We start from the raw sequence: 16,294 nt of genomic DNA, 5'->3' as shown, positions 1-16,294 counted from the left end.
GGGGGTCAAATGAGAGGGTGGGGTTGAGGATGACACAGAGGTTGCGGACTAGGGGGGAGGGCGTGATGGGGGAGTCATTGATGGTGAGTGTGATGGGTCCGGATCTGGTGAGGGTGGTGTTTGTGCCGATGATGAAGAGTTCCGTCTTGTCGCTATTTAATTTGAGGAGGTTATGAGTCATCCAGGTTTGTAGTTCAGTGATGCAGGATTCAATGTGACTGAGGGGAGGGCTGTGGGGGTGTAGTGATGTAAATTTGGGTGTCGTCAGCATAGCAGTGGAAGTTGAGGTTGTATTTGCGAATGATGTGACCGAGGTGGAGAATGTAGCAGATGAAGAGCAGGGGGCCTAGGACTGAGCCCTGGGGGACCCCCTGTGTGACTGGGGAGGGTGATGAGGTGTTGCCAGAGAGGGAGATAAATTGATGTCTGTCAGTGAGATAGGAAGAAAACCAGTCAAGTGCTGTGCCCTCAACACCCAGTTGGTGCAGCCTTTGGAGGAGGATGGAGTGACCCACTGTGTCAAAGGCTGCACTAAGATCTAGTAGGATCAGGATGTTGAGGGCACCAGCATCAGCGGATATAAGGAGGTCGTTGATTACTTTGACCAGTGCAGTTTCAGTGCTGTGAGCAGGGCGGAAGCCAGATTGAAGGGGTTCGTAGAGGGTGTTGGACTGGAGATGGGAGTGGAGTTGGGAGGCAGCAATGCGTTCAAGTGTTTTGGAGAAGAAAGGGAGATTGGATATGGGGCGGTAGTTGGAGAGGTTGGATGGGTCGAGGGTGGGTTTTTTGAGGACAGGGGTGACAGCGGCGAGTTTATAGGGGGAGGGGACGTGGCCTAGGGATAGTGACTGGTTGAAGAGGGCGGTGAGGTGGGGGATGAGAGCAGGGAGGCAGGCCTTGGTGAGAGTAGTGGGGAGGGAGTCAAGGGAGCAGGTAGTGGACTTGGAGGTGGTCATGAGGTCCGTGATGAAGGAGGAGTTGACTGGGGCGAAGGCAGTAAAAGGGGTGGGAGGGATGGAGTCAGGTGGGGGGAAAATGATAGTGGGGCGAGGGTGGGGGGGCGATGCGGGCGGTCAGTGTGCTGTTATTTTGTTATTGAAGGAGAGGAGAAACGAGTTGCAGAGGTCAGGGGAGGAGAGTGAGTTATTGTCCGGGGGTTGTAGGAGTTTCTTGACAGTGGAGAAGAGGGTCCGGGGGTTGCGGTTGCTGCTGTTGATGATGGTGGAGTAGTGGGCGGATTTGGCAGCTTGAAGTGCGTCACGGTAGGAGGAGACGTGCTGTTTGTGGAGGTCGGCGTGGATGGTGAGATGTTTTTTTTTATAGAGGTTATACCCAAGCCAGTCAGACTCCTCCAGTTGGTGTCAGAGCTCACTCTATGCATGGAGTATCTGCCTCTTCTGCTCTTTGTTTTACGCACGAGGAAAGCCGTTCCAGACTTCTCTCGTAACCTACAATTATAGACTACACTTGTTCACCCCTACTGGGGCATTCACCTTATGATATGGCATTTTAGGCTTATTTGTGTTTCTCTTAGCCTTCTTATAGTTTTTTCTGGTCAGCCATTGTCTTCTGTCTGATCATCAGTTTGGATATGGGCATATGGCTGCTGTCTTTTTATGCTTGGAGGACCTTTTGACCCTCTCGGATTTGGTTTCTTAACCTGTTAAGTGGTAGCCCTATTTTCAGAAATTTCGCCTAAAGGTACATGCAGTAAATGGAAGATTGCTCCACTTCTGCAATGTCAATTTGCATGTTCTTGGTATCTATAGGAACATCTAGGGACCTGGGGTATGTATTTCCAGTGTCAGAAATATTGTGTCTGTTACTAGGCTTGAGTCAATTGTAATGAAGAAAAGGAGAATATAAATTATGATTTATTTGTGCATCTTTGACGGTGAATAACACCATGTTAAATCTGCAGAGTAAGAGATTTCGCTCACTGAGCTCATTCACCACCTTATTGAGATCAAGTGTAAAAAAAATTTAAGCAAATGAATAAAGGGAAGATGATTAAACAGAAGGATTTGTAGATACAGTAATAAATGATAATCGATTTTAATTATGAATTCATATTTGACCTTGAACTTGACCTTGACCTTATTATGGCCAAATCATACATCTATGGATAGGGAAAAGGCTTCTCTTTCCAATGGCAGGGTTGAATCTGGATTTAGTCATTTCCTTGCGGGCAAACATGTCAGTGGCCAATCAGAGAGCGTCAGTCAGTGGCCAATCAGAGAGCGTCCTGCAGAAATGCGGCTACGGAAAGTATAGACGCCGAGTGGCCGGACGAAATATGGGTGAGCACCACTTCCGGTCCCTCACTTCCGGTTTTGGCGATTCGCCGATCGGCCACCAGATGGCGGTCTTGAACCGTTGAAGAGTTGAGAGGAGATCAACAGCAAGTCTCAAGTCTCCGTGGGTGAAATATGATTGCCATGACAGATTTTTGAAATATTGATCTCAAAGACGCTGTACGACGTCATTGGCAGATTAAGCATGGCGAGCAATGGCGTCTAAAGTCGTCCTTGGCGATTAAAGGGTTAACATCCAAGGGCCCACATGTGGGCCCTCATGAGGACGATAGATGGATTTAAAGCCCTATTTGTTGCCTGTCGATTGCCCTTTCAGGTGACAAAATCCGCTTTCTGCGGTTCTCGAGTTACATGCCGATATGTTAGGCGTGCCCCAAAGTACGCAAAAGTACACATTACCACCCCCGACTCCCGGGGCTCTAGCTCCGTCAATCATTTGGCGATCTCGAAAATCTTTGAACAGGGTTGTAGCCAATTAGTGTGGCTTTCCAATGATACCCCATGATATGATAATTGGGAATCTAATACGGTCTCTATTGATCGATTTATGATACAAAAAAGCAGGGTCCCCCTTTGGGCTTCTTTTTCACCTCCTCCCTGACTATCCTTTTTTGTTTTTTCTGGTCAGCCCTTCTCTTCTGCCTTGTAAGACTTTTGATACATGGCTGTGGACCTTAGACCTGCTGAATGTCTTTTTCATCTTTTAACTCCTTCCCCTTGCCTTATTCTATTTTTTGTATGGTCTTTATGGTCGACAGGGGGTACATTTATCAGGGTTACACTCTTCACCTATTACACCTATTAGGCCAATAGGAGAAGCAAGATATGGAGCTGACATGATATACAGTATATGAAGTATAACTATAATTTATTCATTGCATAACTGCTTTATACTTTTAAAGGGGAACTAAACCCAATTTTATAATTCACACATTCATTCATATATCGCTGCTGGCGGGACAAAACCTCCTAACTCCATTTTTGTATCAACTCAGTAGATCATCCTCCATGTGTGTGTGGTTTTACAAAGTCTACACAATGGGAAAGCATTAAACCAATCATCTGTCTAAACCTCGTAACTCTATTCGCCCTCAAATCTGTGTTCGTTTTTTTCATCTGCTGAAAAGTTGGGTTTTTGGAGTTATGAGGTTTTGTCCCGCCAGCAGCGATATTCTAAGACAGTCCAAAAAGAATAGTGAACATGAACAACTCTCTACCTAATCCAAAAACTAGAGTGTCCAAAAACTCAACCTTGTGATGTCATCTATAAAGGAAAGAATCTCTGCATGTATATAATTTGCATATTTCAAGAAGTGGACTGGCAGCAGTAATCATATATCCAATAGTTCGCTCGCCATTGCATTGCAGCCAGGTTACTATTGTGTGCTCTGGTCAGATACCATGGAGCCGAATAGGTTTCCTCATCGGTCGATTTGGTTATAGTTGTTTTACATTTTACCAGTAGTGCTTAGTCCAACAAACGCACCTTATCGTCCATAATCATCATCCATAATAATAATAATATCCAATATTATTATCCAATAATATCCAATAGTTCGCTCTAGGCGATCGCGATTCTCGAACGTGTCCTTCTCATTGCTACTCGCAAAAGAGTACCTAGTTGTTTTGGGCCTGTGGTGGGGCCGGTACTAACACACTAATAGCTGGCCCATGATGTTCATAAGGTAGGCGATACTGCCACCTGGCGGATTTCGATCGTCATTGCAATTCCAACGTTATGCCAGGAGGCTCCGGGGGAAAAATATCAAACAACCAAAAGCCAACTTTTCTCGGGTTTGGCACTCAACCGCTGGCGAGATAACACGACTTTATTCGTGATTGGCGCTGAATGAGTTAATGTATAGGCTTCATATTCATGCATACATTTGAGTTTAATTTTGCGGCACAGTGGCGCAGTGGTTAGCACTCTTGCCTCACAGCAAGAAGGTTGTGGGTTCAAGCCCCAGCAGGGGTTTTACCAGCAGGAGTTTTTGCGTTTGTGTAGAGTTTGCCTGTTCTCCCCGCATTTGTGCGGGTTTCCTCTGGGTACTCTGATTTACTCCCACATCAAAGACATGCATGCTAGGTTTCCTGCCATTGCCCTTGACGAAGGTACTGGCAATGCATTACACCTGGAATTGGTACCCCAGGCGCCACACTGTGTGTGGCTGCCAACTGCTCCTAGATAGTTAGGATGGGTCAAATGCAGAAAACGAATTTCCCCAAGGATTAATAAATGTTCAACCTACTTTTGAACGATTACTAGTACTACACATCAATACTGCTGGCATGGGGAAACCACTAGATGGGGCCGTAACATAACTAGAGATGCAAGTGCTGATCACTGTTGGGCTGGCTGGGTTGTGTTGGTGAATGCTGTTACTGGTCTAGTGTGTAGTGCTGTAAGGAGATTCCTGGCTTGGTGAATGCTGTTACTGCTGTAGTGTCTTGGGTTAGAGCCTTTGGATATTGAGTTATAAGACTGCTTACATCCTTCCCTTAGTTGGAGAATATGGAGGTGGCTGTGATCCATGCGGCACATAAAGCTTTACTTACGTAAGTAAACAGAGGTAAAATTATTTGGATTATTATGCTTATATTAGGACATTACATTACATTATCTTTGATATTGCATGATTGGTACGGTTTTTGCATCTTTCCTTTCCTTTCGCTTTTAGTTTAGTTTAGTTTAGTTTTGTTACGTAGCTACTGGTTAATCCTTCCTTTAAACATTGCCTCATCCAAAGCCAAGGTATGCTGCTGACATAATGTTCTCCTTCAGGGCAGAGGCGGGCTAAGTTTGTTTGTACCCTCCATATAAAGAGTGTACAAGGGGCAGCCACCACACCGTCACACCGGGGCACACAATGCCTAGTGCAGTGTAAGCAATCGGGTGAGCAGAGAGCCAGGGCTGTGGGGAGTGGAACATGCTAGTGGAGGCAGACAATGCGCTGGTCCCAGGCCTGACCAGCTCCCAGAGGGGGCAGCGGGTCGCCTCACTGCGACAACAGCCCCCTGTTGCTCCCTCCCTCCCTCTTTTTTTTTCTTTTTTTGATCCCCCAGAATCAGGGGTCTGTCACAGCATGGGCTCAGGGAGGACGCTGAAGTTCGCCCTGTGCGAGGTGCTGCAGTTTGCAGGCCTGTGCGTGCCACTCTTCATCGTCATGCAGAGGTTCGCCGTCATTGTGGGATCGGTCAAAAGCTCGGCAAAGCCTCAAGGCGATGGCGGCGGGGCGGCCTACTGGCTAATCGTGGCCTCCGCCGTCGCCTATATCACCTCCTCCGCACTCCTGATCTGGGTGCCCATGAAGTACATGGTCTTCATGAAGAAGAAGGTCCTAATCGGGAGGAAGAAGTGGTGAGTTTCAGTCTCTGTCTCAGTCCTTCGGGTCCAGGGCCTTGGGATCCTGGGTGGGAGGTCCAGCACTGTGCCTATAGCTGTGTGTGTTCAGGAGCTGAGCCTGGCAGTGTGACTGTCTGCTGACTGTGATCTGAACAGCCGGGCTCGGTCTGAATAGGCCTGTGGCTGGTTTGTTGTTTTCTGCTGGCCACCGACATGAATTAGCAACTGTCTTTTCTTTTCCTCCTTTCCTCTCTCTTTTCCTCTGTTTTCCTGTCAGGAGGCCTGTGGCCCTGGTATATGTCATCCTCTCCACATTACCCTGCTTTGCCTTTCTCATCGCCAGCTCAGAGGTAAATGGTGTGGCAAGATATTTGTCATATATTCACACCTTTGTGTGTCTGTTTATTTGACCGTCTCTTGTTGTGAGCATGCATGTAAGCTCTGCAGCTCTAGGGATGGTAGATATCTGTACACTATGAACTATCTAATCATGTTATGTAGCTGTGTAAACAATGCAGGAATGTCAGCTTTTGAGGTGAACGGTATCATAGTCCTTTACAAACAGTGTTTGAAGAACTAAAACTGTAGTTCACCAAACTACTAGCTAATTCACAGGAAGATAAACTATATCATAACTACTCGCAAAGAGATGTAGTTTGTGAAACTAAAGTAGTTAATCTACATCCAAACTACAGAACTGAACTGACACAGAGATAAGTCTGGGTTTGTTTGATTTAGTGACCAGGGCAGGTAACGCCTCACTTAGACCTGAAGGTGTGTTTTAAGGAGAGGACAGGGAGCAATTGTTGAGGTGGAATCAGGAACATGCTAAATTAACTACCTAAATCACATGACCTAACGTAGTACAGAAAAAGCTAATGAGATTTAAATGGTGTTGAACTATCATCCAACTACTGCAAAATGTAGTTAAACTAGTAATTGAACTACATGTTGAACTACTCCCCGACACTGGGAGATGGCTTGTAAGGACTCAATGGCTCACAGGGGAGGAATCTCAGTCTTTATGGATGAGGAGCTACCCATCAGTCCTTATGGATGAGAAGCTAGTAGCTACTGATCAGTCCTTATGGATAAGGAGTTACTGATCAGTCCTTATGGATGAGAAGCTACTGATCAGTCCTTATGGATGAGGAGCTACCGATCAGTCCTTATGGATGAGGAGCTACCGATCAGTCCTTATGGATGAGAAGCTAGTAGCTACTGATCAGTCCTTATGGATAAGGAGTTACTGATCAGTCCTTATGGATGAGGAGCTACCGATCAGTCCTTATGGATGAGGAGCTACCGATCAGTCCTTATGGATGAGAAGCTAGTAGCTACTGATCAGTCCTTATGGATAAGGAGTTACTGATCAGTCCGTATGGATAAGGAGTTACTGATCAGTCCTTATGGATAAGGAGTTACTGATAATCAACTTGGTTCCTCTGCCCCCTGTTCTGTCTGGCAAGTCCTTACATTCTTCCCAGATGAAGAGGAGTAGCTGTCAATGTGGCACTTTCTAAAGGCCCTGCTTCTCTGGTGTCTTTTTACATTCAGCTTAGATGATCAACCTCCCCCTCTCTCAATTGCTCTGTGTCCTGTTAGTTTGAAGTCCTGACTTAAGCAAATGCCAGAGCTGCAAGATGCTTGCCCATAAACTCAGTATTAGAGCAGGTGCGAGTATGTGATGTTTGCTTGAGGCTTGGAATGTATGAGGTAACACGGTAGTTGGAATTGTCGCATAATATTATAGAATATGGTCACTCATAGGGGCATCATCTGGGTCTGGCAGACTGGGACAATTACCCTTGTAGAAATATAGAAATAATATTATGAATATAGAAATAGCTCTATATGATTCTGCTGACAGTGATCATTAAGGAGTGTTAGAGTGAATTTAAATAGGATCCAGTGAAACTAGAGAATGCAAGGTATCCATAGATATCAAACATGTCACGCTAGAAAAAGGTAAAGTGAGATTCATGGTGCAGTACAGGCCAGGGGTACAGGCCAGGGGTACATGCCAGGGGAACAGGCCAGGGGAACAGACCAGGGGTACAGGCCAAACAGGCCAGGGGAACAGGCCAGGGGAACAGACCAGGGGAACAGGACAGGGGTACATAGGTCAGAGGTCCCTCAAGATATCTGAATGAAACTGGGCTCAAGGGAACCAGCCTCATGTTTACAACCTAATGTATTCTAGTCCTATGCAGTTTACGGTCAAACCGTGCAGTAAAAAAAAAGAAAAAGAAAAGGGGATTTCCACAAATGTGAAATTATATTTCTGGCTCTTTCTGCATACTGTGGGGCTTGATTCTCCCTGTGTTTCCCCCCAAACCATAAAAGACGTGCATTCTCGGTACAAACTCCTGCCATTGCCCTTGACCCAAGGTATTGGCATTGGAACTGTGGTTGCCCACTGCTCCTCGTAAATAGTTGAAACTTGATATCATGGTATAAAATAACCTCTTGGGGTGATGTAGGATAATCATAGACTCTTGAAACTAGAGACTTGGGATATTCTTAGTGTACAGGTACGGTTTGTATAAGTACAGTGAGCCATTCTCTCAGTGAGTGAGATGATGCCCCTGGTTAACCCTGTCAAAATAAAAACTGAAATCAGTGAATACATTTTTTATTTATTTTTTTAAGCAATGAGATTTTTCTTCTTTTTTCCATCCTAGGTTCAGATAAATAACAACATGAAGCAGGACACGTTCACGGAGCTGCCGGTGTCTCTGGTCCTCTTCTCCCTCATCTGCGTCGACATCGTGGAGAGAATACGTCACTGCAGGCTCACCGGACAGGGTGGGATTAAACACTAACCTTAAACACTAGAGCTCTAATCTGACCCCTAGACCTTCCTATATACAAACCACCCACATAGCTCTAATCTGACCCCTAGACCTTCCTATATACAAACCACCCACAGAGCTCTAATCTGACCGCTAGACCTTCCTATATACAAACCCCTCACAGAGCTCTAATCTCCCCCCTAGACCTTCCTATATACAAACCCCTCACATAGCTCTAATCTGCCCCCTAGACCTTCTTTAAACAAGTCAAGAAGAAAACATCACAATAAGTCAAGAACAAAACAAGAACACCATAAAGTCCAACAAATTTTAAATAAATAAATGCAACACTCCCAGACATACCCCACACGAAGGTAAGGACCTAGCAATAGGAAGAAAATGCACCACAGGCAGTGTGGAGGAGAGAAACCTTAGAAGGGCCATTCAAGGGGGGATCTCCCTTCTTAGATGTCGGTGATAGTAGTGTTGCAATAAAACAGGCGGACAGTTGGTAGGCATGCACATGCACTCATATGTGTAGTTAAACACAGATACCAACTGAACATTTTGAAAGATTAAAGATAGAGCTGATAGAGATAGCAACTGAACATTTAGCAACTGAACATTTAGACAGATTAATCTAAGGGTCAGTCCCCGACCAGGTGAGATCAGGGTAGGTTGAAGGAGAGAGAGAAAAGATGGGTCTTAAGCAGGGATTTAAAAGCTTCGACAGAGCAGGCGCCCCTGACGGCGGAAGGTAATTTGTTCCACGGGTAAGGGGCGCGGTAGACAAAGGCTCTGTGGCCGGCGGATTTCTTTTTAACCCTAGGAATCGATAGAAGCCCCCCTTTTTTTGAGCGCAGAGCACGAGCGGGCGAGTTTACGGTCAAACCGTGCAATCTGACCCCTAGACCTTCCTATATACAAACCACCCACAGAGCTGTAATCTGACCCCTAGACCTTCCTATATACAAACCACTCACAGAGCTCTAATTTAACCTGAACCTTCCTATACCAACTCACTCAGAGATCAGTAATCTAACCTGAACCTTCCTATATACAAACCACTCACAGAGCTCTAATCTAACCTGAATCTTCCTTTACCAAATCACTCAGAGATCAGTAATCTAACCTGAACCTTCCTATACCAAATCACTCAGGGGTGAATTCACAAAGAATGGATTGTGCACGTTAATAGCACCCTTAACTGCGTGTGATTTGTCTCCTCCTATTTTGCTCCCCTTCATAGATTCGCTCATAGGTCGGGTTATGGGGGTACTAGAGACATGACCATGATCACATTTGTATGCACCTCGAGTCCAGGGTTCTATTCTCTTTATTGTGATTATTGCCTAATCTCTGAACACGTAAATAACTTCACTTTAACTGACTGTCGCAATTAACACCGATCTTTGTGAATTGTAGTGTTTTTGCAATGAGGCTCATTTGCATAGAAAGGGGCACATGTTCCGCCCATACCTAATTTAAATACCTGTAAATAGCACGGACGCACAGAGACGCAATGATGATGGCAATGCAGTTAGCACAGTATTTCACCCTTTGCGAGTGCTTTGTGAATAGCAAGGTATGTTTTGGAGCTATTTGCACAGGCATAGCGTAAAAATAAATCTGTGCAATCCCTTTGTAAATCCGCCCCTAAGCATTTGAATGTCAGATTGTCAACACTATTAAGACACTTCACTACCGTTTCATCTTGCTGTTGTCTCCACTTCTCTCTCGCCTTCTCTCTGAACAGCTAATGAACTGGACAGAGATGCAGACATCCCCTCCACTGTCCTGACCCATATAGAGCAGGTCTCACCAGTATCACCAGTATCACCAGTGGCGCCCATAACGCCAGCTGTTCCGGGGCCAGCAGTGCCTGCTCCTGCTCCGGCCGTGGCAGGATTGATCGACCCGAACGGACCGGGAGCTCGACCGGAGGCCAACGGCGCTGTTCCCGGCATTCCGGGCAATCCCGGGAGACCTTTCAGTATCTCCGGCATGAGCTCCCGTTCGGCCAGCATGGCGGCATACCGCATGTCCCCGTACGCCTACACATACGCCAGCGATGCCCGCGCAGAGGTTTTTGTGGACAGCTTTTTGTTCTGGTTGGACACAGTGGAGATGGTGAGGGTGGCGGGGCATCCCTCTGTCTACTACTCAGGATGGGTGTTCCCCATCTATATCTTTAGCTTCCTGTCCTGCTTGCGTCTGGTGGTCATGCCCCACAGCCCCCTGCTCTCCTCGCTGGGCGTGGCCCTGCAGGACCTCCCCTTCCTCTTTGTGCGTATCGGTCTCATTGCCTTCTTCGGCTTCGTCACGCCCGTCCTTTACCTGATGAAGAACCTCCTGGTGTGCCTGGCCTTCGTCTACTTCAACGTCATGACCAAGCTGAGGGTCTTCAACACTAAGAGGATGTTCTTCTGATAAACCCAGACATCAGAGCATGTGGACAGAGAAGGTGTTCTTCTGATAAACCCAGACATCAGAGCATGTGGACAGAGAAGATGTTCTTCTGATAAACCCAGACATCAGAGCATGTGGACAGAGAAGATGTTCTTCTGATAAACCCAGACATCAGAGCATGTGGACAGAGAAGATGTTCTTCTGAAAAACCCAGACATCAGAGCATGTGGACAGAGAAGCTACAATAAATGAAGAACAAATAGATTGAACACAATCAGGAAGTGAAATAGGATGTTACGATTGAAGATGCACTCTGTATAAGATTTTCCATCGTTTGGGATGAGGACTGTGTACACAACCGCCGCGTACAAGTATGTGGAATAAACAGGTATTTTATTGGTTGAGTCTATGTATGAAGTAGTCACTCAATAAGGACCATTAAAATACATGTTTATGCCATGCAGATATTCCTGTATGTGTGGTATATAAGACGTCTTTTATTAAGATTTTCTTTTTTCTTTTAATTCGACAAGAAGCAATCAGCCAAAAGGAGCTTTATGGGCATGGTGTTTCCATGAAGGACACTGTCTGTCAAAGGACTAAGTGTTGTAACTGTGTTTTAATATCTCCTTCTTGTTTAAAGTCTTTTTTTTTCTTTTCTTTTTTTAGTTCCCAAATCCCCTCCCCTGTGACCTAAACCATGGCACTTTGAGAATATAAGGTACATGTGATGTCACTTCCTAAGAGTTTAGTTTATAACAGAGATTTTTTTCTTTTACATTTTTTATATACATTCATCACCATTAAATGCAGTGAATGCGTAAAACTAGAAATCAATGTTGTTATCTTAGATACATTTTTTTGCTAGGTTATGATCATATTCACAAATGAAAAGAAAGTGTGCGTTTGTACCAATGACACATATATGTTGGTAAATGAATTAATAAAGGAAATATAGGTAAAATATCTGAAGTCCAGCATGGTTAATCAAGTCCACAAAGAATACACACAATAATACGTACTTAGATATATACAAGAATACGTACAGGAATACACACAAGAATACATACAAGAATACATACAAGACATTATACAGCACAAGTACAGTACAACAAAAAGAAGTTTAGCATCCAACAAGAGTGCAAATGTAACAGTAAAGTGCAATAGTAATATACAATGTACAGGTGACACTGTCAACCATCAGATCCTCCTCACATCCCTCGCAGGAATGGGAGTTGTAGGCTCTGCGCTGACAGAGCTCTACCTTGACGACCGCTCCTAAGTAACCAAGTATCATGGAGAGATACCCTGTTGGCCACCCGCCCCCTACAGACGGGTGTCCCCCAGGGCTCAGTCCTTGGACCCATCCTCTTCTCTCTCTACACCAAATCTGTGGGTAAGATTATCACAGTGATGGCCTTCTCCTATAACTACTATGCCGATGACACTCAACTCTTCCTCTCATTTCCTCCCTCAGATATCCAAGTCTCTGAGCAGATGTCGACCTGCCTGTCCGACATTTCCACCTGGATGACGACCAACCACCTCAAACTGAACCTAAGCAAAACAGAGTTACTTCACCTGCCGGCCAAATCCTCCCCATTGACCGACCTCTTGATCACAGTGGAGAATGTAGCCGTGGCTTCGTGCCTGGTCACCAAGAACCAAGCTGTAGTCCTTGACGACTGGCTGAACTTCACATCGTAGCAACAACCAGAACCTGCAGATTCCTCCTGAGAAATGTCAGAAGGATCTGCCCCTTCCAGACTAAAGAAGCCACACTAAAGAAACTCCTCGTGCAATCAACGGTCATGTGACTCGTGTCTTGTCTCAACTACTGCAATGCACTGCTAGCTGGTCTACCGACTACTGCCATCAAGCCACTTCAACTCATACAGAACGCAGCGGCCCGCCTGATCTCCAACCTACCAAAGTCAGCCCATGTTACCCCACTTCTTAGAGCTGCACTGGCTCCCCATCGCCACACAAATCTGCTTCAAGGTCCTTGACCTGGCATATCGTGCAGCGAAGGGAACGGCTCCCACCTACCTCCGGTCAATGGGTCTCATTCACCAACGGACTTAAGACAAAAGATCAAACAACATTTTGTCCTAGCTCCACTTAAGACATTTCCGGGCCGATATTGGGATTCACCAACGGTCCCTTCTCCTGGATTCGGTCTTAACTAAGAGCAGGATTTAGGAGCACTGAAGAGCAGTTGTAAGTCTGACAGACTGGTGTGTGCACCGTGTTCTTAAGGGCTTTATTTGGGAGGAATCATGGTGATTGCGTTCATGTCAACTCTACAGAAATCCTTGGAATTAAATAATCATAATAATAATAAATATGACAATATTTGTATGATAAAACATTTCGTTTTACATTTACAGTCATGCCTCAAGAGGCATTGTGATGTCTGAAAATAAATAAAAACACTACACCAACATTGCAAATGACAGTGGATAAATAAATAAGAACTTAAGCTAATCGCGTGGATATAGACTGTATTAATATTCCATATTTATACCGTTTTGTTGCACGCTCCTGGCCACCTACACACACCTACACACACACACACACACACACACACACACACACACACACACACACACACACACACACACACACACACATACACTGTATAGCCTACGTGTGTAATGAATGAACAGTAGGCTTATATTATTCTAATTACTTGTTTCATTAGGAGATAGATACTGTATGCGCTGCCCTATAGTTGTATGTACAGTACGCACAGTACACATCTTAGCATGACATCTTTTATTTTATATACATTTTTTTAATCCACTTTTTCTCCGCTTTTTCTATTTTTCTCCCATCCCAATTTCGCTGTGCCAATTCTTCCCTCCCCTGTCTTGAATGTTGCTCGCATATGCCCCCCACTGGCCGGTTGTAGGAAGGATAGAAGCCTTGCATCACGTGTCCCCTCCGGTACACGAGGAGGCAGCCTGTCACATCTTTTCACCTGCCAGCGCGGACTCTCATTGGCGAGGTGTAACGTGTGGGAGGCTCACACTACCCCCGCCATTTCCTGTCTCTGCTGTGCAGGTGTCCCCCAACTGACCTGTAGGAGTCGCTGTCCACAACGTCCAGATTACCACCCATCGACTTCCACCCGCTAACTCTGCCAATTGAGTTAGTATGACGGCTGGCCCAAGCCGGAGGCAACGGCGACTGCCGGATTCGAACCCGGTGTCTCCTGCGTTGGTGGCGAGCGCAATGTCCGCTGCGCCACCCAGTCGCCCTATCTTAGCATGACATCTTAAGGCCGCCACAGATTCGGGTGTACTGTGAGTGGACCGGACTCTGCACGGCATGTCCGCAATCGTTTGAGGTTTCAGTCAAGTGTACCACTGCTTACCAATTTCCTACATTTCTCATGCCAGTTTACTACATTTAATGCAGGTCGATGTCAACCAACACGCCAAGCAGCCTTTTGTGTGAAACCGGTGCGCGATGCCTCTATGGAGTCTGGTCCACTCACAGTACACCCGACTCTGTGGCGGCCTTAAGATGTCACGCTAAGATGTGTACTGTGCGTATTGTACGTAATAGCTACTATAGGGCAGCGCATACAGTATCTACTATCTCCTAATGAAACAAGTAATTAGAATAATATAAGCCTACTACCTTCGTATTGTCTTTTACTATCATGCACTACACAAAATATTAAATAGGCATGTAATTTAGTGGTGTCTACATGGCTCTCATTCCCTGCTACAGTGAGAGTGAACTATTCCTTTAAAGGTACAGTACACTGTAGTTTTGGAATTGAAGTTTGACCTTCCAAAAATAAAAATGTAATATATATTTTTTTATTTAACACTATTTGAATCCAGAAAGCTACCTAGATAGTTTTCACTGTATCAATAGGGAATGATTGTTGTGAATACATTTTCCTCCAAAAAAGTATGCAATACCACTGCCATAATGTTGAGCATAGATCTGTATCACATACCGGGCGTTTTCTCAAAAACAAGTTTTTATGCATTTTACTTACACACAAAGACATGGAACTCCATTTCCATAGTACCTACACACACCAAACTTTCCACATTTCTTCCCATCCACATTCTGCTTCTAATTTAGTTTATAGTACATTTTATACCAAAACTAGGAGAAAATCGACAGTAGACAGTATTTCCTGATGTATGGGCTGATAAGAGGACATAGCCACAATCCCTTCTGGAAAAAGTTTCGTTTTGAATGTATCAACAAAATTAAACCACGTTTTTGAATCTGGCATTATCCAGGTATATTTAATGAGGAAGTACCTCACTTGCATATATCAACATAAAATTCAGAAAACGTACTCTTTTTAAATTAGTTTATATGTATTCAATTCAAAATTCAATTCAAATGTACATAACAAACTGGGAAAGTTTCATAGTGATATCTATTCAAATTTGTTTAGCCTATTAGGGGGTAGGCCTACTGTCTCGCCTTAATTGATCAGGTAAAAAGGAACACCTGATTAGTCTGACCTAGACTGGCCTGTGGTCAGTAAGTAAATAAGTAAGCAGTAAGTAAGATGGAGCGGCCCGCAGGGGTGGCATCCATAGATATATATCACTAGATGACTCACCCGCGCTGCTGGCCAACGGAGACCGACGTTGCCACATGGCGGCCATCTTGCGTGGGTGGAGCACGCCCACTCATAACATACATGTCTATGGTGCATGTACTATTGAAATAACCATAGCTTGCTCAATTTTCAACCGTTTGGTTTGTTAAAAACGTCAGAGATGTAGTTATCATACTGCATACTTTTTTTTGATCCACTTTTTCTCCCATTTTCTATATTTTCTCCCATCCCAATTTCGTATCATCCAATTCAACCCTCCCCTGTCACGAACGCTGTTTCTTGCCTCCCACAAGCCGGCTGCAATGTGGACACAATAGCACAAGTCCCCTCCGGTACTTGAGGTAACAGCAGTCGCATCTTTTCACCTGCGCAGCTCGATCTCTCACTTCCTGATTCTACTGCGCAGGCGCATCAACCGACCTGTAGGAGTCGCTGTCCACAACGCCCGATCCCCACCCATCAGTTTCCCACCCCCTAATACGGCCAATGTGTATTAGTACGGACGACCAGCTAAACTGAAAGCAATGTGGAGCGCTCGCTCGAACAGGCGAGCCCAGCGTCTCCGCATTTGTGGTGAGCGCCTTGCCCACTACGCCACGTAGCCGCCCCTTCATACTGCATACTTATAATGGACTTTGATATGAATTTTCTTTTTTTCAGCTCAGTGACGTGCGCCCCAATGCGAAGCGCCGGTGGAGGTCAGAATGATCATCATCTTCTAGACTCTCCGGTGGTGAAGCCATTATCGCTTTATTTTCTCGAAAAATTGTGAGAGAGAAAACAAAGATACAATGTCAACGCAGCTCCTCTTCTCTTCAACAAACTACTT

At 45.2% G+C, this 16,294-nt stretch overlaps 1 protein-coding gene across 1 annotated transcript; it reads left to right on the top strand.

Moving 5' to 3' along the window:
* Positions 1–5,242: 5,242 nt before the first annotated feature.
* LOC311235079 (transmembrane protein 236) lies at positions 5,243–10,883 on the top strand (the record flags this gene model as incomplete). The annotated part of the gene is made up of 4 exons (XM_084322424.1): positions 5,243–5,673; positions 5,936–6,008; positions 8,343–8,466; positions 10,210–10,883. 4 exons carry the CDS (start codon positions 5,243–5,245, stop codon positions 10,881–10,883), a joined length of 1,302 nt encoding a protein of 433 aa, XP_084178550.1.
* Positions 10,884–16,294: the final 5,411 nt, after the last annotated feature.

This window comes from Notolepis coatsorum (genome assembly GCF_963971535.1).
Source record: "Notolepis coatsorum genome assembly, chromosome: 10".
In the NCBI taxonomy this organism is placed as follows: Eukaryota; Metazoa; Chordata; class Actinopteri; order Aulopiformes; family Paralepididae; genus Notolepis; species Notolepis coatsorum.
Note: the sequence above shows the minus strand (reverse complement) of the source record. Positions and strands in the feature narration are given on the sequence as shown.